Consider the following 27,804-nt stretch of genomic DNA (forward strand, 5'->3'; position numbering starts at 1 on the left):
GACGGGCAATATACGGCACGTATAGACCGGGACGGACAGTATCACGGCTGCTTGGAGCGGGATCTCCAGTATCAGCCCCACATGGACCGCGAGGGGCAGTATACAGACCGCGACGGGCAGTATACGGGGCGTATGGACCGCGAGGGGCAGTATACGAGCCATACAGACCACGACGGGCAGTATACGGGGCGTATGGACCGCGAGGGGCAGTATACGAGCCGTCTGGAACGCGAGGGGCAATATATGAGCCATACGGACCGCGACGGGCCCTATACGAGCCGATTGGAGCAGGAGGGGCCGTATGCGGGGCGTCTGGAGCAGGAGGGGCCGTATGCGGGGCGTCTGGAGCAGGAGGGGCCCTATACGGGCCGTATGGACCGGGAGCTGCAATATAGGGGCCGGGAGGGGCATTATTCGACGTGTTTGGAGCGGGAGGGGCCGTACGCGGCCCCGTGCGCTCGGGAGCGTTGCGGCCCCCGACGCGATTGGGAACGGGATTGGCCCCGGGGGGGGCAACTCAGTCGAGGCCCGTCGAGAAGTTCGAGTCCCGGGGGGGGAGGACACAGCACCAGCGCCAGCACCAGCCCCGCCACCACCCTCCAGCGCAAGTAAGGACCCCCCCCCAAAAAAAAATATGGCCCCCGCACCCCCACACCCCCCCCCTCACCCCCTTTTTTTTTTTTTTTTTCCTCCTTCCCCTCGCGGTGGGCTGAGCCCCGACAGCAACTCGTCACACCTTTGGGGGGGGGGGGGGGAATGGGGGGGGGTCTCAACTCTTGGGGGGGCTTTTAAGGGGGGGGGGGGGGCGTGTCTTTGAGGTGGGGGGGGTGGTGCCGCTCGCTGACACCCCACCCCACCCCTTTTTTTTTTTTTTTTTTTGTCTCCTCCCCCCCCAGGTCGGACCGGGACAGCTCGAGGACAGTGAGGTCAGTACCGCCCCTCCCCCCCCCATGACCTTTGACCCCGACCCCGCCCCGACCCCCCCCCGGATGCCTGGGTCCATCCCTTGGGGTGGGGGGGGGGGGGACACACACACGTCGAACGCGTCGCGACAGCTCACGACAGACCCGGAACGTCACGACGGGCCCCGGCGTGGCACAAAGGACCCGGCATGTCGCGATAGGGCCGAGGCGTCGCGACGTGGCCGACGTATCGCGACGGGACCGCTCTATCGCGACGGGACCCGGGCTGTCGCGTCACGACGGGACCTGGTCTGTCACCACAGGGCCGACGTGTCACGACTGGGCTGATGTATCGCAAAGGGGCCGTTCTATCGTGACAGGACCCCGCACATGGTGATAGGGCTGTTGCGTCGCGACCCGGCCTGTTGTGATAGGGCCGATGTGTCACGACGTGGCTGCCATATCACGATGGGGCTTCCCTGTCGCGACAGGACCCAACTTGTTGCTGTAGGGCTGACGTGTCACGACATGGCCGACCTATTGCAATGGGCTGCCCTATCGCGACAGGACCCGGCATGTGACCATAGGGCTGTTATGTCGCGACAGGACCCGACCTCTTGCGATAGGGCTGACGAGTCACGACGTGGCCGACGTATCGCAACGGGGATGCCCTATCACGACAGGACCTGGCACGTGGCGATCGGGTTGTTGCGTCGCGACAGGACCCAGCCTGTCGCCATAGGGCCGACACGTCGCGACGTGGCCCTATCGCGACAGGACTCAGCCTGTCCCGCTAGGGCTGACGTCTCACAACACGGCCAACGTATCGTGACGGGGCCGTCGCGTGGCGACAGGACCCGACCCGTCGCCGTAGGGCCGACGTGTCGCGACGTGGCCGACGTATCGCGACGGGGCTGCCCTATCGCGACAGGACCCGGCCCGTGGCGACAGGGGCGACGTGTCGCGACGGGCGGGAGCTGCCATGTCACGACAGGGCCTTGTCATGTCGCGACGGGGTGTAAGGCCGATGGGGGGGGGGTTGGTGACACCCCGACGAAGTGGGGGGGGGGGGTGGCGGCGTTGCCGGGGCGGCGGTTGCCAGGCAACAGCGCGGGCGGCGGGTGACAGCGATGACAGCGCCGGGGGAGGCGTGACGGGGGGGGGGGGAGCGTTGCCATGGCAACGTGGCCCCGCCCCCAGCGCTGTGTCCTCATCCTCCCTCCGTGGGTGCTGCCCCCCCCCCCCCCCCCCCCCAAAAAATATTGGGGTTCAGGCCCTGCCGTGCGAGGGGGCGTCACCCCCGTGCGAGGGGCGTGCAACACGGTGCGAGGGGGTGTGAGGGTCGTGCAACGCCGTGTGAGGGTTGTGCAACACCCTGCGATGTTGTGCAACGCCGTGCGAGGGGGCGTGAGGGTTGTGTAACACCGTGTGAGGGTCGTGCAACGCCGTGCAAGGACCGTGTGAGGGTTGTGTAATATTGTGCCGGGGTGTGCGAGCCTGTCCACAGGTGTGCAACGCCGTGCGAGGGGGGTGTGAGGGTCGTGCAACACCCTGCCATGTTGTGCAACGCCGTGCGAGGGGTTGTGTAACACCATGTGAGGGCCGTGCAACGCCGTGCAAGGGTTGTGCAACACCCTGCAATGTTGTGCAACGCCGTGCGAGGGGGTGCGAGGGTTGTGTAACACCGTGCCGGGGTGTGCAAACTCGTTCATGGGTGTGCAACACTGTGCGAGGGGGTGTGAGGGTCGTGCAACACCATGCGAGGGTTGTGCAACACCCTGCGATGTTGTGCAACGCCGTGCGAGGGGGTGTGAGGGCCGTGCAACACCATGTGAGGGCCGTGCAACACCATGCAAGGGTTGTGCAACACCCTGCAATGTTGTGCAACGCCGTGCAAGGGGGTGTGAGGGCTGTGCAACACCGTGTGACAATTGTGCAACACCCTGCGATGTTGTGCAACACTGTGTGAGGGGGCGTGAGGGCCGTGCAACACCATGCAAGGGTTGTGCAACACCCTGCGATGTTGTGCAACACCGTGCGAGGGGGGCGAGGGCCGTGCAACACCGTGCGAGGGTCGTGCAACGTTGTGCAAGGGTTGTGCAACACCCTGCGATGTTGTGCAACACCGTGCGAGGGGGTGCGAGGGCCGTGCAACACCGTGCGAGGGTCGTGCAACGTCGTGCAAGGGGTCGTGCAACACCATATGAGGCGGGGGGGGGGGTGCGTGAGGGTTGTGCAACACTGTGCGAGGGGTTGTGCAACGTCGTGCAACACCGTTTCCAGGCTGGTGCGAGGCCAGGGGCGGGGAGGGGGACACGACACAAGGGGGGGGGGGGGGGTGACACTGCACGCCGCCACACAAGGGTCGTGCAAGGGGGTGTGAGGCCGTGAGCGTGCGACAGTCGCACGCGATTGTGCAAGAGGGTGACACACGCGCACACACACACACACACACACACACACGTGATCCTGGGCGGGGAGGAGGAAATTCCGGGCAGAAAAAAAAAAAAAAAAAAAAAAGGGGGGGGGGGCAGGAAAAAAAAAAAAAAAGGGGGGAAAAAGGGGGGTCGGGGGGGGGTTGGGTGTGAGCCGCCACCCCCAAATTCGTGTCCCCGCCCCCCCCGGCCCCCCCTCCCACTCGTGTCCCCCCCCCGTGTCCGTGTGTCCGTCCCCCCCCCCCTCCAGCTCTTGACTCGTGTTTTCTCTCCTCTTTTTCTCTCCCCCCCCCCCCAAATCTGTCCGTCCCCCCCCCGCCCCCCCACTGTCCGTCCGTCTGTCCCGCCCCCCCCCAAATATCCGTCTGTCCCCCCCCGATCCATCCGCCCCCCCCTTGTCCCCGCAAATGTCCGTCTGTCCGTCCCCCCCCCTCCCCATATGTCCCCCCCCCCCCTCCAGGTGCCACCCGTGGGTCCTCTCGGCCGCTCCAACCTCCCCCCGCCCGCAGGTAAGAGCCCCTTGGGCCCTATAGGGGCCATATGGCCCCCCCACCCCCCCCCTCCCCGGGTGCTATATGGGCCGGACAGACCCCACGGGGCAGTATAGGGGGTATATGGGCTGTAAAGAGCCCCACGGGGCAGTATAGGGGGAATATGGGATGTGTAGAGCCCCACGGGGCAGTATAGGGGGTATATGGGCCGTAAAGAGCCCCACGGGGCAGTATAGGGGGTATACGGGCCGTAAAGAGCCCCATGGGGCAGTATAGGGGGTATATGGGCTGTAAAGAGCCCCATGGGGTAGTATAGGAGGTATATGGGATGTGTAGAGCCCCACGGGGCAGTATAGGGGGTATATGGGATGCGTAGAGCCCCACGGGGCAGTATAGGGGGTATATGGGATGCGTAGAGCCCCACGGGGCAGTATAGGGGGTATATGGGCCGTAAAGAGCCCCACGGGGCAGTATAGGGGGTATATGGGCCGTAAAGAGCCCCATGGGGCAGTATAGGGGGTATATGGGATGTGTAGAGCCCCACGGGGCAGTATAGGGGGTATATGGGATGCGTAGAGCCCCACGGGGCAGTATAGGGGGTATATGGGCCGTAAAGAGCCCCACGGGGCAGTATAGGGGGTATATGGGCCGTAAAGAGCCCCACGGGGCAGTATAGGGGTTATACGGGCCGTAAAGAGCCCTCGGGGCAGTATAGGGGGTATATGGGATGCGTAGAGCCCCACGGGGCAGTATAGGGGGTATATGGGCCGTAAAGAGCCCCTCGGGCAGTATAGGGGTTATACGGGCCGTAAAAGAGCCCCTCGGGGCAGTATAGGGGGTATATGGGATGCGTAGAGCCCCACGGGGCAGTATAGGGGGTATATGGGCCGTAAAGAGCCCCTCGGGGCAGTATAGGGTTATACGGGCTGTAAAGAGCCCCTCGGGGCAGTATAGGGGGTATATGGGATACGTAGAGCCCCACAGGGCAGTATAGGGGGTATATAGGCCGTAAAGAGCCCCTCGGGGCAGTATAGGGGGTATATGGGCTGTAAAGAGCCCCATGGGGCAGTATAGGGGGTATATGGGCTGTAAAGAGCCCCATGGGGCAGTATAGGGGCTATAGGGGCTGTAAAGTGCCCCACGGGGCAGTATAGGGGCTATATGGGCTGTAAAGAGCCCCATGGGGTAGTATAGGGGTTATACGGGCCGTAAAGAGCCACTCGGGGCAGTATAGGGGGTATATGGGCTGTAAAGAGCCCCACGGGGCAGTATAGGGGCTATAGGGGCTGTAAAGAGCCCCACGGGGCAGTATAGGGGGTATATGGGCCGTAAAGAGCCCCACGGGGCAGTATAGGGGGTATATGGGCTGTAAAGAGCCCCATGGGGCAGTATAGGGGGTATATGGGCTGTAAAGAGCCCCATGGGGCAGTATAGGGGCTATAGGGGCTGTAAAGAGCCCCATGGGGCAGTATAGGGGGTATATGGGATGCGTAGAGCCCCACGGGGCAGTATAGGGGGTATATGGGCCGTAAAGAGCCCCACGGGGCAGTATAGGGGCTATACGGGCCGTAAAGAGCCCCTCGGGGCAGTATAGGGGGTTTATGGGCCGTAAAGAGCCCCATGGGGCAGTATAGGGGCTATAGGGGCTGTAAAGAGCCCCACGGGGCAGTATAGGGGCCATATGGTGCTGTATGAGCAGTCTAGGGGCTGTACGGACCTTGTCGCGTGCTGGGGGGGCTCCCTGGGCACTATAGGAGACCTATAGACACCACACACACACACACACCCCCCCCGGGTACCATATAGATTGCTCGGCCCCCTTGCAGGGCGTATGGGTGCTGTACTGACCCCCCCCCCGTAGACCTAGAGAGGCCATAAGGACCCCCTCCGGATCTATAGGGGCCATATGCCCCCCCCGGATATCTATAGGGGCCATATGCCCCCCCCCCGGGGATCTATAGGGTCCATATGCCCCCCCCCGGGGATCTATAAGGGCCATATGCCCCCCCCCCGGGGATCTATAGGGTCCATATGCCCCCCCCGGGGATCTATAAGGGCCATATGCCCCCCCCCGGGGATCTATAGGGGCCATATGCCCCCCCCCCGGGGATCTATAGGGGCCATATGCCCCCTCCCGGGATCTATAGGGTCCATATGCCCCCCCCGGGGATCTATAGGGGCCATATGCCCCCTCCCGGGATCTATAGGGTCCATATGCCCCCCCCGGGGATCTATAAGGGCCATATGCCCCCCCCCGATATCTATAAGGGCCATATGCCCCCTCCCGGGATCTATAGGGTCCATATGCCCCCCCCGATATCTATAGGGGCCATATGCCCCCCCCAGGGATCTATAGGCCCCCCCCCTCAGGGGCTCCTCTATAGGGTCCCTCTATAGGCGCCTCCCCCGGCTCTTGTTGTTGTTGTTGTTGTTGTTTTGGGGGGGAGGAGGAAGCCCCGCCCTGTTTTGGGGGGGGGGGGCGGTTGCCATGGCGACGCCTCCATCATGGCGCCTCCTCGGGCTATTTTGGGGTGAGGGGGGGGGGGGGTATGGATGTGACGTAGAGAGGGGGCGGGGCTCTCCCGGGGGACACCCCCCCACCCCCCGAACCATGGGGAACCCCCCCCCCCCCCGCCCCTCCCCTTCCCCTCTTCCTCCATCCCCTCGTCTCCATGGCAACAGCAGCCCTGGCAACGCGCCGGGCCCCGCCCCCGCCCGCCGCGTCGCCCCATAGCAACCGCCACCCCGCGGGTGATGGAGCCGGGGGGGGGGGGGGCAAAAAAATACAATTTGGGGGGGGACACACGCACCCCGCCGCGCTCTGCGCATGCGCCCAGACCCAGACGAGCCCATTGAACCCCCCCATAAAAAAAAACACATCGGGGACCCCCCCCCGGGCGTGGGGGGGGGGGGCGAATATCCCTCATTTTCCCCCCTCAATTTGAGGGGGGGCAACACGCTTGTAGCCCCCTAAATGGACCATAAACACGCATACCCCCCCCCAAAATATATTTTGGGGGGGGGGCAGCGCCCCCCCCCCCCATTAAGGACCCAGGCATCCAGCTTCCCCCCCCCACCCCTCTTTAATTTTTTTTTTTGGGGGGGGCGCACACACACCCCCCCCCCCCACCCTTTTTTTTTCCCCCCTCCTCAAGGGTTTTTGGTGTTTATTGCCCCCACCCCAAAAAAAAAAAAATCGCGGGGGGGGGTGGTTTTGGGGTTGGGGGGGGGGTCACTCCTTCGGCTCCTCCCTCCCCCCCCCCTCCCTTTCTTCTCCCCCCCCCCCCCCAAAGCTCATCCACAGGCCGGGCCTTGGATGCTGCCGCTGCGGAGCATCCCCCCCCCCCCCAACTAAAAAATACCAAAAAAGAAAAAAAAGGGGGTTGTTTGTGGCCCCCCCTTTTTTTTTTTTTAAATACGGGGGGGGTGTGGCCCCCCCCCTTAAAAAAAAAAAAAAAAAAAAATGTGGTGCCTGCAGTGCACCGCAGACCGGCGGCGGGGGCCGCTCCGGCAGCGGCTGCTGCACGGGTGAGTTTTGGGGACCCCCCCCCCCCCGAAAAAAAATTCCCCCCCCCTTTTTTACCCACCCCCCCCCATCTCTAAGCCCCCCCCAACCCTCTCGTACCACCCACCCCCCCCCCCAAAGCTTTTTTACCCCCCCCCCGGGGCCTTGTTCATCCCCCCCCCCCCCCCAAGGTTGGATTTTTTTTTTTTTTTTTGCCCCCCCCCCAACTTTCCGACCCCCCCGGGGATGGCGCGGGGAGGGGGGGGGTGTCCTCGTGTTCGTGTGTCCCGTGTTCGTGTGTTCATGTATGTTCTGTGTCCGTGTGTCCACGTATGTACGTGTACGTCCCGTGTCCGTGTGTCCCCATGTCCCGGTGTTCATGTGTGTCCATGTATGTTCTGTGTCTGTGTGTCCCCCGTGTGCGTGTATGTTCATGTATGTTCCATGTGTGTCCCGTGTCTGTGTGTCCCTGTGTCCATGTATGTCCTGTGTCTGTGTGTGTCCGTGTGTCCCCATGTCCATGTGTCCATGTATGTCCCCGTGTCCGTGTGTCCCTGTGTCCCCGTGTCCCTGTACGTCCCATGTCCGTGTGTCCCCGTGTCTGTGTGTCCCCGTGTCCATGTATGTCCTGTGTCCGTGTGTCCCCGTGTCCGTGTGTCCCTGTGTCCATGTGTCCCCATGTCTGTGTGTCCCTGTGTCCATGTACGTCCCGTGTCCGTGTGTCTCTGTGTCCATGTGTCCCTGTGTCCCGTGTCCCTGTGTCCATGTACGTCCCGTGTCCATGTGTCTCTGTGTCCATGTGTCCCTGTGTCCCTGTGTCCATGTATGTCCCTGTACGTCCCATGTCTGTGTGTCTCGTGTCCATGTGTCCCCGTGTCCGTGTGTCCCCATGTCCGTGTGTCCCCGTGTCTGTGTGTCCCGTGTCCATGTATTCCATGTCCCCATGTCCATGTGTCCCATGTCCGTGTGTCCCATGTCCATGTGTCCCCATGTCTGTGTGTCCCATGTCCATGTGTCTCGTGTCCACATGTCCCATCTGTGTGTCCCATGTCTGTGTCCCACGTCCATGTGTCTCATGTCCATGTGTCCCATGTCCATGTGTCTCGTGTCCGTGTGCCCCATGTCCATGTGTCTCGTGTCCGTGTGTCCCATGTCCACGTGTCCCATGTCTGTGTGTCCCATGTCCATGTGTCCACGTGTCCCATGTCCGTGTTTGTGGCATCTTGGGGAAATTTGGGGCTCTCGGGGGGGGTTGGGGTCTCTCGGGGGGTTTCGGGGCTCCCGGGGGGTTTTGGGGTCTCTCGGGGGGGTCCCCGCCGTGGGGGTGACGCGATGTCCCCGCAGCGTTGACGGCGAAGCGCCGGGCAGCGAGGGTGGGGGGCCGGTCCCCGACAGCCCCGGGCGACCCCCCCCGTATCGTGGCCTCCCTCAACCGGCCCCCCAAGTATCTGGGGGTTCCGGGGGGGGTCCCGGGGGGGGATCCCCAGGATTGGCCTGGCCCCGCCTACCGCCCCAGCCCGCCAGCGTGGCCCTGCGCAAGCAGGAGGAGGAGGAGGAGAGCAAGAGGCCGAAGGCTCTGAGCGACAGCTACGAGCTCTCCACCGACCTGCAGGACAAGAAGGTACCTTGGGGGCGACCGGGGGTGGCCACTGGCCACGGGCGGTGGTTGCCGGCTGCGTGTGGTTGTCACCGGCCATGTGGGGTGGTCACCAGGCGCGTGTGGTGGTCACCGGCCACGTGTGGTGGTCACCAGCCATGTGTGGTTGTCACCGGGCGCGTGTGGTGGTCACCAGCCATGTGTGATGGTCACCGGGCGCGTGTGGTGGTCACCGGCCACATGTGGTGGTCACCAGCCATGTGTGATGGTCACCGGGCGCGTGTGGTGGTCACCAGCCATGTGTGGTTGTCACCGGCCACGTGTGGTGGTCACCGGCCAGGTGTGATGGTCACCGGCCACGTGTGATGGTCACCAGTCGTGTGTGATGGTCACTGGCCACGTGTGGTGGTCACCGGCCACATGTGGTTGTCACCAACCCCATCTGATGGTCCCCAGCCCCGTGTGACTGTCACTGGCCCCGGCCCTGCCCCGCTGCCACCCCCCTTCCCCCGGGTGTGGCCTCACCTCTGGCCTCAGTGTCCCCAGTGTCCCCATCCCTGTCGCCATGTCCCCATCCCATGTCCCCATCCCATGTCCCCATCCCATGTCCCCATCCCCTGTGTCCCCCCCATGTCCCCATCCCCTATGTCCCCTCTGTGTCCCCACGTCCCTGTGTCCCCATCCCAGTCCTCACATCCCCATCCCCTGTGTCCCCATGTCCCCATCCCCTGTGTCCCCCCCATGTCCCCATCCCTGTCCCCATGTCCCCATGTCCCCATCCCCTGTGTCCCTGTCCCCATCCCTGTCCCCATGTCCCCATCCCCTGTGTCCCCGTCCCCATCCCATGTCCCCATGTCCCCATCCCTGTCGCCATGTCCCCATCCCCTGTGTCCCCATGTCCCCATCCCCTGTGTCCCCGTCCCCATCCCTGTCCCCATGTCCCCATCCCCTGTGTCCCCATGTCCCCATCCCCTGTGTCCCCATGTCCCCATCCCCTGTGTCCCCGTCCCCATCCCTGTCCCCATGTCCCCATCCCATGTCCCCACATCCCCACGTCCCCACCCCTGTCCCCACATCCCCACATCCCCCCCCCCCACTCCCCCCCCATCTCCCCGTCACTCCCCCACCCCCCCCCCATCTCCCTCCCTCTGCGCACGCGCGCGGTGTCCCCCCCCCACCCTCAATGTCCCTCCCGATCTGTCCCCTCGTGTCCCCAAAAGGTGGAGATGCTGGAACGCAAATACGGCGGCTACTTCCGCACGCGTCGGGCCGCCCGCACCATCCAGGCCGCCTTCCGCCGCTACCGCATGGCCCAAAAATTCGAACGGCTCCGCAGCGAGGGGGGGCGCGCCCGTCGCCTCGCCCTCCCCGGCCTCCGCCTCCAATTTTCCTTCGAGGAATACGATCGGGGTCCCCCCGCCCCGGTCCCTGGTCCCCCCCCGCCTCCCCCTCCTTATTTTCAAGGCAAACCCGCTTCGCTGGACGAGGGGGTTTTGGGGGGACCCCGACGTGCGCCCCGTTACGGGGGGTCGTGTCGAGCTGGTTTGGATGGTGGAGGGGGGGGACAAGGCGATGGGGTGACGGTTGGGGTGGGGGGAGATGGGGTGGGGGGCGCTGGGAGCCCCCCCAGGCAGCTTTCGGCTTCCGCTGACTTCGGGCCCGGAGGAGCTGACCTGGAGGAGGCGTTTGCGCAGCAGGTTGGGGTCATGGGGGGTCATGGGGGTCATGGGGGGTCATGGGGGCCATGGGGGTCATGGGGGGTCATGGGGGTCGGGAGGGGTCATGGGGGGTCACAGGGTGGGTTGTGGGGGTCATGGCATGATGGGTGTCGTAGGGGTTATGGGGGTCGTGGGAGGTCGTGGAGGGTTGTGGGGGGTCACGGGGGTCATGGGGGGGTCATGGGGGTCATGGGGGTCATGGGGGGTCATGGGGGTCGGGGGGGGTCATGGGGGTTGTGGGGGGTCATGGGGGGTCACAGGGTGGGTTGTGGGGGTCATGGCGTGATGGGTGTCGTAGGGGTTATGGGGGTCGTGGGAGGTCGTGGAGGGTTGTGGGGGGTCACAGGGGTCATGGGGGGGTCATGGGGGTCATGGGGGTCGAGGGGATCATGGGGGGTTGTGGGGGTCACAGGGTGGATCGTGGGGGTCGGGGGGTGAAGGGGGTGTAGGGGTTATGGGGTCGTGGGGGGGTCAGGGGGTCATGGGGGGGTTGTAGGGGTCAGGGGGGGTCAGGGGGTGATGGGGGTCATGGAGGGGTCATGGAGTCATGGGGTGATGGGAGGCATAGGGGTTATGGGGGTCGTGGGGGGTTGTGGGGTGTCATGGGGGGTCGTGGGGGTCAGGGGGGGGTCATGGGGTGACGGGGGGTCACGGGGGTCTGAGGGGTCATGGAGGGGTCGTGGGGGTCATGGAGTCATGGGGTGATGGGAGTTATAGGGGTTACGGGGGTCACAGGGGTCACGGAGGGGTGATGGGGGTCATGTGAGTCATGGAGGAGTCGTGGGGGTCATGGAGGGGTTGTGGGGGTCATGGGGTCACAGGGGTCATGGGGGGTCAGGGGTGACAAGAGGGGGGTCGGGGGGGTCACGGGGGTCAAAGGGGGGGGTCAAAGGGGGTTCCCAGGGGGTCACGAGGAGCTGGGGGAGGGGGGAAAGGGGGGTCCCAGGGACCATGGGGTGGGGTGGGGGGGGGCACTGGGATTTGGGGGGGCCACTGACAAATTGGGGGGGTCCCGTCCCCGCAGGTGAAGTCCTTGGCCGCCTCCATCGACGAGGCGCTGGGGGGGGGCCGGGGGGTCCCCCCGGGGGCTCCGGCCCCCCCCGCGGCGGGTGACAGCGCCGCCACCTCCACCAGCGACGTCACCCTCTACCTGGACGAGGGGCTCCCCGGTTCCCCCCATTCCCCCGAACGTCCCCCCAGCCCCGAACCGCCCCCCCCAGAAACTGGGGGGCCCCCCCCGCCCCCAGCTCCTCCACCTCCACCTCCACCTCCCGCCAACCCCCCGGGTCCCGCTGAACGTTGGGGGGGGCCCGAAGAACCCCCACGCCGCGGCCCCCCCTGTTTGGAGTGTCGGGGGCGCGGCGGGGGGGGCGGAGGGGGGGGAGGTGGTGGTGTCGGCGGGGGGGGCGGGGGGGGGCACCCCCCTTTGCTGACGGTCGAACCCCCCAGCGACAGCTCGGCCGATCTCAGCGATCGCTCCGACCGCGGTTCCCTCAACCGGGGGGGTCCCTACGAACCCGACGGGGCCGGGGGGGGAACTTTACCCCGTAGCGGCCCCCCCCATCGTTGTTTTCACCCCGAACCCCCCCCCGCGCCCCCCCAAGTCCCCCCACCTCCCCCCGCCCCCCCTGAGGAAGGCTCAGAAGGGGACAACGAGAGTTTGGGGAGCAGCTCCAACTCCAACGAGACCCTCAACTGCTCGTCGGGTTCTTCGTCCCGTGACAGTTTGAGGAGACCCCCCCCCCCGCCCCCCCCACCACCAACCGCCCCCCCACAACCCCCCGGACCCACCGGCCCCCCCGGAAAAGTCACGTATCAACGGGAACCGCGGCAAAGTTGGGATTCGCCGGCGCTCAACAACGACGTGGTGCAACGGCGCCAGTACCGCATCGGCCTCAACCTCTTCAACAAGTGAGGGGCATGATGGGAAATTTTTTTGGGGGGGGGTGGGGGGGTGGGGGGGGGGGTCCTCTCGTGGTGAGGGATGAGGTCTGGGGGTTCCAGAGCGGTATCGTGGGGTGGTGGCCCCCGGGGAGAGGGCGGGGTGGTGGGAGGGTGTAGGTGGGGGTGATGTTCTAGGTCACCCTACGGCGGGGCCGGGAGGAGATTGGGGGGGCCCTATAGAATGTTTGGAGGGATTTGGGGGGCCTATGGAAGGGTTGGAGGGATTTGGGGGGCCCTATAGAATGTTTGGAGGGATTTGGGGGGCCTATGGAAGGGTTGGAGGGATTTGGGGGGCCCTATAGAATGTTTGGAGGAATTTGGGAGGCCTATAGAAGGGTTGGAATGATTTGGGGGGCCCTATAGAAGGGTCAGAGTGACCTTGGTGACCCTATAGAACTTTTGAGTGACCTTGGTGACCCTATAGAACGTTGGAGTGGCCTTGGTTGCCCTATAGAACTTTGGAGTGACCTCGGTGACCCTATAGAACGTTGGCGTGACCTTGGTGACCCTATGGAAGTTTGGCGTGACCTTGGTGACCCTATAGCAAGACCACGGTGATGGTTTAGGTGACCCTATAGAAGAACACGATGACGTTCTAGATAGTTGCGTAGCCCGAATGCAACAACGTTCTAGGTGCCCCTATGGGTGACCTCTCGGTGACTCCATCACCAGCAGGCGACGTTCTAGGTGCCCCTATGGGTGACCTCTCGGTGACTCCATCACCAGCAGGCGACGTTCTAGGTGCCCCTATGGGTGACCTCTCAGTGACTCCATCACCAGCAGGCGACGTTCTAGGTGCCCCTATGGGTGACCTCTCGGTGACTCAATCACCAGCAGGCGACGTTCTAGGTGCCCCTACAGTTGACCTCTCGGTGACTCAATCACCAGCAGGCGACGTTCTAGGTGCCCCTATGGGTGACCTCTTGGTGACTCAATCACTAGCAGGCGATGTTCTAGGTGCCCCTACAGTTGACCTTTTGGTGACTCCATCACCAGCAGGTGACGTTCTAGGTGCCCCTACAGTTGACCTCTTGGTGACTCAATCACTAGCAGGTGACGTTCTAGGTGCCCCTACAGTTGACCTTTCGGTGACTCCATCACCAGCAGGTGACGTTCTAGGTGCCCCTACAGTTGACCTCTCGGTGACTCAATCACCAGCAGGCGACGTTCTAGGTGCCCCTATGGGTGACCTCTTGGTGACTCAATCACTAGCAGGTGACGTTCTAGGTGCCCCTATGGGTGACCTCTCGGTGACTCAATCACTAGCAGGCGACGTTCTAGGTGTCCCTACGGGTGACCTTTTGGTGACTCAATCACCAGCAGGCGACGTTCTAGGTGCCCCTACAGTTGACCTTTCAGTGACTCCATCACTAGGAGGTGACGTTCTAGGTGCCGCTACGGGTGACCTCTCGGTGACTCCATCACCAGCAGGCGACGTTCTAGGTCACCCTATAGCCTCCATCACCCTCCCAGCGCATTGAGGGCGACCCCCCCCCACACACACACGTCCACCATCTTTGTAGGAAACCGGAAAAGGGGATCCAGTACCTGATCGAGAGGGGGTTCCTCTCGGACACGCCCGTGGGCGTGGCCCACTTCATCCTGGAGAGGAAAGGCTTGAGCCGGCAGATGATTGGCGAGTTCCTCGGCAACCGCCAGAAGCAATTCAACCGCGACGTCCTCGAGTAAGGGGACGCCCCGGGTTGGCCGAGGGTGGGGGTGGGGGGAGATGGACGGTCTAGAACTTGGTGGGAGAGGTGGGGGGAGGGGTTAAACCTCCCAGGGTCGAGGCCACCTCCTTTTTTTTTGGGGGGGGGTGTGTGTTTTCTGCAGCTGTGTGGTGGACGAGATGGATTTTTCCGGGATGGAGCTGGATGAGGCCTTGAGGAAGTTCCAGTCTCACATTCGGGTGCAGGGGGAGGCCCAGAAAGTCGAGCGCTTGATCGAGGCCTTCAGGTGAGGAACCCGTCCCCGTGTGTCCCATCCCCTCGTTCTAGCCCCGCCCCCCCTCCATCATGTTCCGTGTCCCTGTGGGAGGGTGACCAGGCCACGGCACGTGGTCACCGTGGGTTGACGTTCTAGGTGGCGCTATGGCTCAGGAGGGAGAGGAGGGAGGGGGGTATCCCATGTGCTGTTGGGTGATGTTCTAGGTGGCCCTACGGACCACGCAGGGGGACTTTAGGGTTGGTGGCCCACGTGGGGCCGGGTGACGTTCTAGGTGGCCCTACGGACCACACAGGGGGACTTTAGGGTTGGTGGCCCACGTGGGACTGGTTGACGTTCTAGGTGGCCCACGTGGGGCCAGGTGACGTTCTAGGTGACCCTACGGACCACGCAGGGGGACATTAGGGTTGGTGGCCCACGTGGGACTGGGTGACGTTCCAGGTGGCCCATGTGTTACTGGGTGATGTTCTAGGTGACCCTACGGACCACACAGGGGGACATTAGGGTTGGTGGCCCACGTGGGACTGGGTGACGTTCTAGGTGGCCCACATGGGACAAGTTGACATTCTAGGTGACCCTACGGACCACACAGGGGACGTTAGAGTTAGTGGCCCACATGGGACTGGGTGACATTCTAGGTGGCCCACGTGGGGCCAGGTGACGTTCTAGGTGGCCCTATGGACCACGCAGGGGGACATTAGGGTTGGTGGCCCACGTGGGACCGGTTGACGTTCTAGGTGACCCTACCGACCCTATTAGAGGTGGTGGCTCCCATGGGACCAGGTGACGTTCTAGGTGACCCTAGAGACTAGAAGGCCATTAAAGATGGTGGCCGCACCCGTGGTGGGGCGAGGGGGATCCGGATGGTACCTGGGGGTGCAGAGGCCATCTTGGCCCCGCGGGGATGGCCGTGGGGCACCCTGACCCCATAGTCCGTGGGGGATTGTCCGCCCCGCAGCCAACGCTACTGCGTGTGTAACGCGGCCCTGCTGCGCCAGTTCCGCAACCCGGACACCATCTTCATCTTGGCCTTCGCCATCATCCTCCTCAACACCGACATGTACAGCCCCAGCGTCAAGGCCGAACGCAAGATGAAGCTGGAAGACTTCATCAAGAACCTCCGAGGTGAGGACCGCGGCCTCGTCTGGGGTGGGGTCCCCGCACAACCCGCCCCCCCCCCCCGCTCGGGAACGCGGGTTCTAGAGCGAGGCGGGGGGCCGGGTGTCGCGCAGGGGTGGACAACGGGGAGGACATTCCCCGGGACATGCTGGTGGGCATCTACCAACGCATCCAGAGCCGGGAGCTGAGGACCAACGACGATCACGTCTCCCAGGTCCAGGCCGTCGAGCGCATGATCGTCGGCAAGAAGCCGGTGGGTTCCCTTCCAGGGGTGGGAGGGGTTCTAGGGGACCCTCTGGGGGATGGTCTAGGGGACTCTAGGGGGGATGTTTTGGGTGATCCTAGGGGAGATGCTCTGGGTGACCTATAGGAGATGTTCTAGGTGACCCTATGGGAGATTCTCCGGGTGATTCTATGGGAGATGCTCTGGGTGACCTATGGGGGATGTTCTAGGTGACCCTATGGCAGATTCTCTGGGTGACTCTATGGGAGATGTTCTAGGTGACCCTATGGGAGATGCTCTGGGTGACCTATAGGAGATGTTCTAGGTGACCCTATGGGAGATGCTCTGGGTGACCTATAGGAGATGTTCTCGGTGACCCTATGGGAGATGCTCTGGGTGACTCTATGGGAGATGTTCTAGGTGACCCTATGGGAGATGCTATGGGTGACCTATGGGGGATGTTCTAGGTGACCCTATAGGAGATGTTCTAGGTGACCCTATGGCAGATTCTCTGGGTGACTCTATGGGAGATGCTCTGGGTGACCTACAGGAGATGTTCTAGGTGACCCTACGGGACAAGTCCAAGGTAGCCCTGTGGGGGACACTCAAGGTGACCAATGGGGGACACAAGGTGACCAACAGGAGACGTTCTAGGTGATCCAACGGGGCCTATTGTACATAACACTGCTAGGGGAACACTGGAAACCCCAGGGCTGGGCCAGGCCAATGTCAAGGACACCATCACCATCAAGGGGCGGGTCCGGAACGACCCGGAGGTTGAGTGGGTGTGTCCCGCTGAGGCCCCACCCCCTGTCCCCAGGTGCTGTCCCTGCCCCACCGGCGCCTGGTGTGTTGCTGCCAACTCTACGAGGTCCCCGACCCCAACCGGCCCCAGCGCCTGGGGCTGCACCAGCGCGAGGTCTTCCTCTTCAACGACCTGCTGGTGGTGAGCTTGGGGGGGGGTGGTGGGGGGGAGTGGGGACTTGGGGGGTGGCCCCACATATTTTTTTGGGGTGGGGGGTTTCCCACCAAGATGCCCCCGGTGACCCGATGGGCCTCGGCAGGTGACGAAGATCTTCCAGAAGAAGAAGATCCTGGTGACCTACAGCTTCCGCCAGAGCTTCCCCCTCGTGGAGATGCACATGCAGCTCTTCCAGAACGCCTGTGAGCGCCCCACGGCGCCCCACAGCACCCCATGGCACCCCACGGCACCCCATAGAACCCCACAGCACCCCACGGCACCCCATGGCACCCCACGGCACCCCATAGAACCCCACAGCACCCCACGGCACCCCATAGAACCCCACGGCACCCCATGGCACCCCACAGCACCCCATGGCACCCCACGGCACCCCACGGCGCCCCACGGCACCCCATGGACACCCCATGGCACCCCACAGCACCCCATAGAACGCCACAGCACCCCATGGCACCCCATGGCACCCCACAGCACCCCACGGGGCCCCACGGCACCCCATGACACCCCACCCTGCCCCACAACACCTCCATGGGACCCTCCCCTTGCCCCTTCACCCCGTAATGTCCCTGATGTCCCCATAAGGTCCCTGATGTCCCCATAGTGTCCCTTGTGTCTCCTGGTGTCCCCATAATGTCCCTCGTGTCCCCCATGACGTCCCCGGTGTCCCCATGATGTGTCTGATGCCCCCATAATGTCCCTGATGTCCCCATAAGGTCCCTGATGTCCCCATAATGTCCCCGGTGTCCCCATAATGTCCCTCGTGTCCCCCATGATGACCCTGGTGTCCCCCATGACGTCCCCGGTGTCCCCGTGATGTGTCTGATGTCCCCTATAAGGTCCCTGATGTCCCCATAAGGTCCCTGATGTCCCCATGATGTCCCTCGTGTCCCCCATGATGTCCCCATGATGTCCCCGGTGTCCCCATGATGTCCCTCGTGTCCCCCATAATGTCCCTCGTGTCCCCCATAATGTCCCTCGTGTCCCCCATGATGTCCCCATGATGTCCCCGGTGTCCCCATGATGTCCCTCGTGTCCCCCATGATGTCCCCGGTGTCCCCATGACGTCCCTGCTGACCCCCATAATGTCCCGTGATGTCCCCCACGATCTCCCTTGGTGTCCCCATGATGCCCCCGATGTCCCCCCAACCCCGTCCCCTTGACCCCCCTGACCTCTGACCCCCCTCCCCAGATTACCAGTTTGGGATCAAGCTGCTGTCGGCGGCGCCGGGGGGGGAGCGGAAGGTGCTGATCGTCTTCAACGCCCCGAGCCCCCAGGACCGGCTGCGCTTCGCCAGCGACCTCCGCGAGTCCGTGGCCGAGGTGCAGGAGATGGAGAAGTACCGCGTGGAGGGTGAGCGGGGCACTGGGAGCACTGGGAGGGGAACTGGGGGCACTGGGAGGGGAACTGGGGGCACTGGGAGGGGATTTGGGGATACTGGGAGGGGACTGGGAGCACTGGGAGGGCCGCTGGGGGAGCTGGGAGGGGAACTGGGGGCACTGGGAGGGGAACTGGGGGCACTGGGAGGGGATTTGGGGATACTGGAAGGGGACTGGGAGCACTGGGAGGGCCGCTGGGGGAGCTGGGAGGGGAATTGGAGGTATTGGAAGGGGCACTGGGAGCACTGGGAGGGGCACTGGGAGCGCTGGGAGGGGATTTGGGGGTACTGGCAGGGGACTGGGAGGGGAATTGGGGATACTGGGAGGGGACTGGGAGCACTGGGAGAGGCACTGGGAGTGCTGGGAGGGGAATTGGGGGCACTGGGAGGGGCACTGGGGGCACTGGGAAAAGAATAGGGGGCACTGGGAGCACTGGGAGGGCCGCTGGGGGAGCTGGGAGGGGAACTGGGGTCACTGGGAGGGGAACTGGGGGCACTGGGATGGGATTTGGGGATACTGGGAGGGGATTGGGAGCACTGGGAGGGCTGCTGGGGGAGCTGGGAGGGGAACTGGGGTCACTGGGAGGGGAACTGGGGGCACTGGGATGGGATTTGGGGATACTGGGAGGGGATTGGGAGCACTGGGAGGGCCGCTGGGGGAGCTGGGAGGGGAATTGGAGGTATTGCGAGGGGAACTGGGGGCACTGGGAGGGGATTTGGGGATACTGGGAGGGGACTGGGAGCACTGGGAGAGGCACTGGGAGTGCTGGGAGGGGAATTGGGGGCACTGGGAGGGGCACTGGGAAAAGAATAGGGGGCACTGGGAGCACTGGGAGGGACACTGGGGGCGCTGAGAGAGGCACTGGGGGTGCTGGGAGCACTGAGAGGGGCACTGGGAGTACTGGTAGGGGAATTGGGGTCACTGGGAAAAGAATTGGGGGCACTGGGAGCACTGGGAGGGGCACTGGGAGCACTGGGAGAGGCACTGGGAGCACTGGGAGGAGAATTGGGGGCACTGGGAGCACTGGGAGGGACACTGGGGATGCTGGGAGAGGCACTGGGAGCACTGGGATGGGACTGGGAGCACTGGGCCAGGCACTGGGCTACCAATACTGACACTGGAACCACTGGGAGCCACTGGGCGATGACCAGGCTGAACAACGCTGCAAACTGGGAGCCACTGGGATACCCCCCCCCCGCCTCCCCCCCGCCCTCCCGGTGCAGACTGGTCAATTCAATGGGGACTGGGACTACTGGGGAGGCACTGGGATGACTGGGAGCGCCACTGGGAGCACTGGAAGGGGCACTGGGAGCGCTGGGAGGGGATTTGGGGGTACTGGCAGGGGACTGGGAGGGGAATTGGGGATACTGGGAGGGGACTGGGAGCACTGGGAGAGGCACTGGGAGTGCTGGGAGGGGAATTGTGGGCACTGGGAGGGGCACTGGGGGCACTGGGAAAAGAATAGGGGGCACTGGGAGCACTGGGAGGGACACTGGGGGCGCTGAGAGAGGCACTGGGGGTGCTGGGAGCACTGAGAGGGGCACTGGGAGTACTGGTAGGGGAATTGGGGTCACTGGGAAAAGAATTGGGGGCACTGGGAGCACTGGGAGGGGCACTGGGAGCACTGGGAGGGACACTGGGGATGCTGGGAGAGGCACTGGGAGCACTGGGAGGAGAATTGGGGGCACTGGGAAAAGAATTGGGGGCACTGGGAGCACTGGGAGGGACACTGGGGATGCTGGGAGAGGCACTGGGAGCACTGGGATGGGACTGGGAGCACTGGGCCAGGCACTGGGCTACCCATACTGACACTGGAACCACTGGGAGCCACTGGGCGATGACCAGGCTGAACAACGCTGCAAACTGGGAGCCACTGGGATACCCCCCCCCCCGCCTCCCCCCCGCCCTCCCGGTGCAGACTGGTCAATTCAATGGGGACTGGGACTACTGGGGAGGCACTGGGATGACTGGGAGCGCCACTGGGAGCACTGGAAGGGGCGCTGGGAGCGCTGGGAGGGGATTTGGGGGTACTGGCAGGGGACTGGGAGGGGAATTGGGGATACTGGGAGAGGCACTGGGAGTGCTGGGAGGGGAATTGTGGGCACTGGGAGGGGCACTGGGGTCACTGGGAAAAGAATTGGGGGCACTGGGAGCACTGGGAGGGGCACTGGGAGCACTGGGAGGGACACTGGGGATGCTGGGAGAGGCACTGGGAGCACTGGGAGGAGAATTGGGGGCACTGGGAGCACTGGGAGGGACACTGGGGATGCTGGGAGAGGCACTGGGAGCACTGGGATGGGACTGGGAGCACTGGGCCAGGCACTGGGCTACCCATACTGACACTGGAACCACTGGGAGCCACTGGGCGATGACCAGGCTGAACAACGCTGCAAACTGGGAGCCACTGGGATACCCCCCCCCCCGCCTCCCCCCCGCCCTCCCGGTGCAGACTGGTCAATTCAATGGGGACTGGGACTACTGGGGAGGCACTGGGATGACTGGGAGCGCCACTGGGAGCACTGGAAGGGGCACTGGGAGCGCTGGGAGGGGATTTGGGGGTACTGGCAGGGGACTGGGAGGGGAATTGGGGATACTGGGAGAGGCACTGGGAGTGCTGGGAGGGGAATTGTGGGCACTGGGAGGGGCACTGGGGTCACTGGGAAAAGAATTGGGGGCACTGGGAGCACTGGGAGGGGCACTGGGAGCACTGGGAGGGACACTGGGGATGCTGGGAGAGGCACTGGGAGCACTGGGAGGAGAATTGGGGGCACTGGGAGCACTGGGAGGGACACTGGGGATGCTGGGAGAGGCACTGGGAGCACTGGGATGGGACTGGGAGCACTGGGCCAGGCACTGGGCTACCAATACTGACACTGGAACCACTGGGAGCCACTGGGCGATGACCAGGCTGAACAACGCTGCAAACTGGGAGCCACTGGGATACCCCCCCCCCCGCCTCCCCCCCGCCCTCCCGGTGCAGACTGGTCAATTCAATGGGGACTGGGACTACTGGGGAAGCACTGGGATGACTGGGAGCGCCACTGGGAGCACTGGAAGGGGCACTGGGAGCGCTGGGAGGGGATTTGGGGGTACTGGCAGGGGACTGGGAGGGGAATTGGGGATACTGGGAGGGGACTGGGAGCACTGGGAGAGGCACTGGGAGTGCTGGGAGGGGAATTGGGGGCACTGGGAGGGGCACTGGGGGCACTGGGAAAAGAATAGGGGGCACTGGGAGGGACACTGGGGGCGCTGAGAGAGGCACTGGGGGTGCTGGGAGCACTGAGAGGGGCACTGGGAGTACTGGTAGGGGAATTGGGGGCACTGGGAAAAGAATTGGGGGCACTGGGAGCACTGGGAGGGGCACTGGGAGCACTGGGAGGGACACTGAGGATGCTGGGAGAGGCACTGGGAGCACTGGGAGGGACACTGGGGATGCTGGGAGAGGCACTGGGAGCACTGGGATGGGACTGGGAGCACTGGGCCAGGCACTGGGCTACCAATACTGACACTGGAACCACTGGGAGCCACTGGGCGATGACCAGGCTGAACAATGCTGCAAACTGGGAGCCACTGGGATACCCCCCCCCCCCGCCTCCCCCCCGCCCTCCCGGTGCAGACTGGTCAATTCAATGGGGACTGGGACTACTGGGGAGGCACTGGGATGACTGGGAGCGCCACTTCTCCCCCTGCAGCCGAACTGGAGAAGCAAAAGGGGGTGTCGGGGGCCCGGGGGGGGGGGCCGGGGCCCCCCCGGGAGGCGCTGAACGGCCTCAGCCGCAGCAGCCTGGAGGAGGCTTTCGGGGAGGGGCTCAAGCGCAGCGCCCTCAGCAGCTCCCTGCGGGACCTCTCCGACGGCGGTGAGACTTTGGGGGGGCCCCCCCCCCCAAAAAAAAAAAAAAAAAATTTAAAAAAAAAAAAAATGGGGGGGTTAGGGATCACCGGAGGGGGTTTGGGGGGCAGCTGAGTGGCCTGGGGGGGGGGGTTTGAGGGATTTGAGGGGGGGATTTGGGGTCACCTGGGGGGGTTTGGGGTTCCCTGGGGGGGTTTGGGGTCACCTGGGGGGGTGTCGGGGTGCCGGGGGGGGGGGTTGGAGTCATCTGGGGGGGGATTTGGGGTCCCTTTGGGGGGTATTTAGGGTCCCCTGGGGGGGTATTTAGGGTCCCCTGGGGGGGTTTGGGGTCACTGGGGGGGTTTGGGGTTCCCTGGGGGGGTTTGGGGTCACCTGGGGGGGTTTGGGGTTCCCTGGGGGGGTTTGGGGTCACCTGGGGGGGTATCGGGGTGCCGGGGGGGGGTTGGAGTCATCTGGGGGGGGATTTGGGGTCCCCTGGGTGTGATGGGGTCTCCTGGGGGGGTTTGGGGTCCCTTGGGGTGGTATCGGGGTGCCCTGGGGGGGTATTTCGGGTCCCCTGGAGGGGTTTGGGGTTCCCTGGGGGGGTTTGGGGTCACCTGGGGGGGTGTCGGGGTGCCGGGGGGGGGGGGGTTGGAGTCATCTGGGGGGGGATTTGGGGTCCCTTTGGGGGGTATTTAGGGTCCCCTGGGGGGGTATTTAGGGTCTCCTGGGGGGGTCTGGGGTCACTTGGGGGGCGTTTGGGGTCCCCTGGGGGTGTTGGGGTCACCTGGGGGGGTATTTGGGGTGCCCTGGGGGTGTTGGGGGATATTGGGGGGGTCTCCTTTTGGGAGCTTTGAGGGGGGGGGATTTTGGGGCCCCTGGGGGGGTATTTGGGGTCCCCTGGGGCGCATTGGGGTGCCCTAGGGGGGGCGCAGCCATATTTGGGGGTCACATATTGGGGGGACCCCCCCCCGCTGCCCCCCAACTCCTTCCCCCCCCCCCCCCCCAGGCAAGCGGGGCCGGCGCAACAGCGTGGGGTCCCTGGACAGCACCATCGAGGTGAGTGGGCGGGGCCCCGGCAGGCCACGCCCCTTCAAACCCCACCCACTTCTACAGCCACACCCACCCCGGGCACCTTCCTGCCCTGGGGAAAGGGGGCGGGGCTTGTGGGAGGGGCGGGGCTTGAGCCAGGGGACAGAGACAACAGAGTAAAGGGGGCGTGGCTCCAGGGAGGGGGCGGGGTTTACTCTAAGGGGTGGGGCTTGTGTGGGAAGAGGGTGGGGCTACCTGTAGGGGGCGTGGCTTGCTTTAGGGGCGTGGCTTGTGGATGAAGAGGTGGGGCTGACTTTAGGGGTGTGGTTTGCCCGGTGAAGGGGCGGGGTTACTTCTAGGGAGCGGTGCTTGCATGGAAAGAGGGCGGGGCTGCCTCTAGGGGCGGGGCTTGCACGGGCAGAGGGCGCGGCATCCTTTAGGGGGTGTGACTTGTGCGGAAAGAGGGTGTGGCATCCTTTAGGGGGTGTGGCTTACACGAGGAGAGGACGGCACTGCCTTCTAGGGGGCGTGGCTTGTTCAGGGAGAGGGCGTGGTGTTCTCTGGGGGCGTGGCTTGTGTGGGGAGAGGGCGGGGCTGCCTCTATAGGGGGAGTGGCTTGTTTGGGGAGAGGGCGTGGTGTTCTCTAGGGGCGTGGCTGCCTCTCTAGTGGGCGTGGCTTCCTCTCTAGGGGGTGTGGCTTGTTTGGGGAGCAGGCGTGGTGTTCTCTAGGGGCGTGGCTTGCGCGGGGAGAGGGCGTGGCTTCCTCTCTATGGGGTGTGGCTTGTTCAGGGAGAGGGCGTGGTGTTCTCTGGGGGCGTGGCTTGCACGGGGAGAAGGCGGGGCTGCCTCTCTGGGGGCGTGGCTGCCTTTCTAGGGGGTGTGGCTTGTTCGGGGAGAGGGCGTGGTGTTCTCTGGGGGCGTGGCTTGTGCGGGGAGAGGGCGGGGCTGCCTCTCTGGGGGCGTGGCTGCCTTTCTAGGGGGTGTGGCTTGTTCGGGGAGAGGGTGTGGTGTTCTCTGGGGGCGTGGCTTGTGCGGGGAGAGGGCGGGGCTGCCTCTCTGGGGGCGTGGCTGCCTCTCTAGGGGGTGTGGCTTGTTCGGGGAGAGGGTGTGGTGTTCTCTGGGGGCGTGGCTTGTGCGGGGAGAGGGCGGGGCTGCCTCTCTGGGGGCGTGGCTGCCTCTCTAGGGGGTGTGGCTTGTTCGGGGAGAGGGCGTGGTGTTCTCTAGGGGCGTGGCTGCCTCTCTAGGGGGTGGGGCTTGTTCGGGGAGAGGGCGTGGTGTTCTCTAGGGGCGTGGTTTGTGCGGGGAGAGGGCGTGGCTGCCTCTCTAGGGGGCGTGGCTTGTTCAGGGAGCAGGTGTGGTGTTCTCTGGGGGCGTGGCTTGCGCGGGGAGAAGGCGGGGCTGCCTCTCTAGGGGGCGTGGGTTGTATGAGGAGAGGGCGGGGCTTTCTTGGTGGGCGTGGCTTGCCCGGAGAGAGTCCAGCGTCACCCCCCCCCCACCAAGGACCCCTCCGTTTGCCCGACCAATGGGCGTCGGCTCTGGCTGGAGGGGGCGTGTCCGCGTCCTCCTGACCGCGCCCCCCCCGCAGGGCTCCATCATCAGCAGCCCCCGGCCGCAGGCTCGGGGCCCTCCGGGGGGGCCGGGGGGGGCCCCCGAAGGCTACAAACCGCCCCCCCGCCCCGTCTCCAACTCCTCCTCGTTCTTGGGGTCCCTCTTCGGGAGCCGACGGGGAAAAGGCCCCCCCGGGCCCCCCCCTGGAACCGGGGGTCCGACATCGGCTTCGGCTTCTTCTTCTTCAGCTTCGTCCTCCCATCATCATCATCACGCCCCCCCCGCGCCCCCCCCGGCCTCGGAGGGACCCTCCAAGCTCCAAGCGCTTCACGCTCAATATTGTCACGGGGCCGGGGGGGTCGGCGGCGGCGTTGGGGGGGGGGGGGGGGGGGGCAGCGGCGGTGGGAGGGGCGGCAGTGGGGGGTCCCGGCCCCCCCCCGCCACCCCCTTACCCCCAGCAGCCCCCCCCTCCGGCTCGTCCCGCTCCCCCCCCGCCGTTACCCGCCATCGCCGCCGGAGCCCCCCCGCGTTTTCACGGGGGACCCCAACCCCCTTTATCAGCCCCCCCCCAGCAGCACGGCCCCCCCGGTGGGGGGTTCCCCCCACCTCACCCCCATTACACCCTTCACCGACCGGGAAAAAGGGGGGGGGCACCACCAGGACCCCCCCGTCAACCTCTTTCCCCTCTCCCGCTTTACAGCCCCGCGCCCCCCCATCACGGTTTACCCCACGTTTACCCCCCCGGCCCCCCCCCTCATCATCACCCTCCTCCTCCTCCCCCAGCACCGGCCGCCGCCAAACATTTTGTTTTCGGAGGGGGGGGAGGCGGAGGGGGGGGGGCAACAGTGGGGGGACCCCTCCGAGGAGGTGGTGGTGGTGGTGGGGGGGGGGGGGGTGGTGGCGGTGGCGGTGGGGGGGGGCCACCCCCCCCATCTCATCATCACCATCATCATCATCATCATCACCACCCCCCTCCTCATTCCCCTATCCCCCCCCACCCTTCTTACCCCCCTTTGCCCCCCCCCTCGCCACACACCCCCCTCAGCCCACACTCCCCCGCCGGCCCCACCTCACCCTTAGCTCAACCCGGGCAGGGCCCCCCAAAACCAAAAGGGGGGAACCGCATCAGCACCGTGGTCTGACGGCCCCCCCCCCCCCCGGGCCCCCCCCTTTATCCCTTTGCCCCTTCCTCGCTCCATTTTTTTCTCTCTCCCCCCCCCCCCCCCTCAAAGAACGGACACAACTCATGGCAGCGATGGACGGCGCCGGCATGCTGGTTACGATGGTTATTTTTGTAAAACAGCCCCCCCCCGTTTTTTTGACAACCCCCCCCCCCTTTTTTACCTGCACGTGGCTCGTGTTTGGCTGCTCGCGCCTCGCCCCTACGCGGGTGGGGGCACCCCCCCCCCCTTTTTTTCATCTCCCCCCCCCCCCCTCCCCTCCCAGGCCATTTTGGGGGTCCAGCATCGAGGATGGGCCCCCCCCCGCCTCAGGCTGAATGTCACATGGCACTTTAACCCCCCCCCATCCCCCCCACCCCCTACTCCCAAACCTTCTGAACCCCAAAACCTGGCATCTGGGGGGGCCCCCCCCTTTGCCCCCCCAGGCGGCCGGGCCCGCATGCGCCCGGGCCCTGTATATAAGAGACTGTATATTTGATGCTTCATAAAACGGACCGGCCGGCCCTTGGCGTGTCACACGCGTGCACCCCCCTTTTTTTTTTTTTTTTTTTTTTGGGGGGGGCCCTATAGGGGCTATAGGGGCTGCTGGCGGGAAGGATTGAGGAGGTTTAAGGGAGGTGGGGGGGGGGTATAAGGGGAGGGAGAGCGGCCTTGGGGCTCGAAGGACGATGGGGAGGGGGTGTAAGGGACTCTGGGGGGGGGGGTGTGTCTCTGGGGGGTGTATAGGGGTCTGGGGGCTATAGGGGCTGTAATGGGGAGACTGGGGCTATAATGGGGGGACCCTGCGGGCTATAAGGGGGGGGTCACTGGGGGCTATAGGGGCCGTAAGGGGGAGACTGGGGGCTATAGGGGCCATAATGGGGACCCTCGGGGCTATAATGGGGGTCTCGGGGGCTATAGGGGCCATAAGGGGGAGACTGGGGCTATAATGGGGGGGTCCTGGGGGCTATAGGGGCCATAATTGGGGTCCTGGGGGCTATAGGGGCCATAACGGGGGGATCCTGGGGGCTATAGGGGCCACAACGGGGTCCCTGGGGGCTATAACGCGGGTCTCGGGGGCTATAGGGGCTATAACGGGGGTCTCGGGGGCTATAGGGGCCATAACGGGGGTCCCTGGGGGCTATAGGGGCTATAACGGGGGTCTCGGGGGCTATAGGGGCCATAAGGGGGAGACTGGGGCTATAATGGGGGGACCCTGGGGGCTATAGGGGCCATAAGGGGGGGATCCTGGGGGCTATAGGGGCCATAAGGGGGGTCCCGGGCGCTATAGGGGCCATAATGGGGAGATTTGGGCTATAATGGGGGGACCCTGGGGGCTATAGGGGCCATAACGGGGGTCCCGGGGGCTATAGGGGCCATAACGGGGGTCCCTGGGGGCTATAGGGGCTATAACGGGGGTCCCTGGGGGCTATAGGGGCCATAACGGGGGTCCCTGGGGGCTATAGGGGCTATAACGGGGGTCCCTGGGGGCTATAACGGGGGTCCCTGGGGGCTATAGGGGCCATAATGGGGACCCTCGGGGCTATAATGGGGGTCTCGGGGGCTATAGGGGCCATAACGGGGGTCCCGGGGGCTATAGGGGCCCTAAGGGGGGCTGTGCCGGCGGTCCGCGGCGGGAGGGGGGGCGGAGCTTCCCTTTAAGCCCCGCCCCTTAACGGGAGCGCTCCGCCCCGTAGCCCCACCCCTCACCCCGCCCCTCCACCCCGCGGGCGAGGCGCATGCGCGTTGCGCCGCTTTAAACGTGCGCAACAAGTCCCGGCCCGTGCGCTTGACCCAGCCGCGGAGGCGAAGCGCGGCGGATGAGATCCGTCCGCCGAGAAGAGAGAGAGCGAGAAGGGGGCAGAGCTTGGGGACTATTTAACCGCCGCTCCTCCCGCCGCTACCGGCGCCGAGCAGCGGGTACGGGGGGGGGGGGAGCGGGTGAGGAGAGGACGAGACGGGGAGGTCTCCGCTTCTTTTTAACGCTTTACCCGCCGCGGC

The 27,804-nt window shown here is 64.9% G+C and overlaps 1 protein-coding gene across 1 annotated transcript; it reads left to right on the forward strand.

The window, feature by feature from the left end:
• LOC141973003 (IQ motif and SEC7 domain-containing protein 2-like) lies at positions 1 to 27,685 on the forward strand. Its single transcript, XM_074931085.1, has 17 exons — positions 1 to 608; positions 897 to 926; positions 8,678 to 8,954; positions 10,151 to 10,627; positions 11,673 to 12,251; positions 12,282 to 12,559; positions 14,116 to 14,277; positions 14,426 to 14,548; positions 15,495 to 15,661; positions 15,769 to 15,908; positions 16,699 to 16,824; positions 16,943 to 17,042; positions 18,047 to 18,208; positions 21,927 to 22,091; positions 23,073 to 23,122; positions 24,681 to 25,044; positions 27,501 to 27,685. The coding sequence occupies exons 1-17, from the start codon at positions 82 to 84 to the stop codon at positions 27,683 to 27,685; spliced, it is 3,912 nt and encodes a 1,303-aa protein (XP_074787186.1). The 5' UTR covers positions 1 to 81.
• Positions 27,686 to 27,804: the final 119 nt, after the last annotated feature.

This window comes from Athene noctua, chromosome 39 (genome assembly GCF_965140245.1).
Source record: "Athene noctua chromosome 39, bAthNoc1.hap1.1, whole genome shotgun sequence".
NCBI classification, from domain to species: Eukaryota; Metazoa; Chordata; class Aves; order Strigiformes; family Strigidae; genus Athene; species Athene noctua.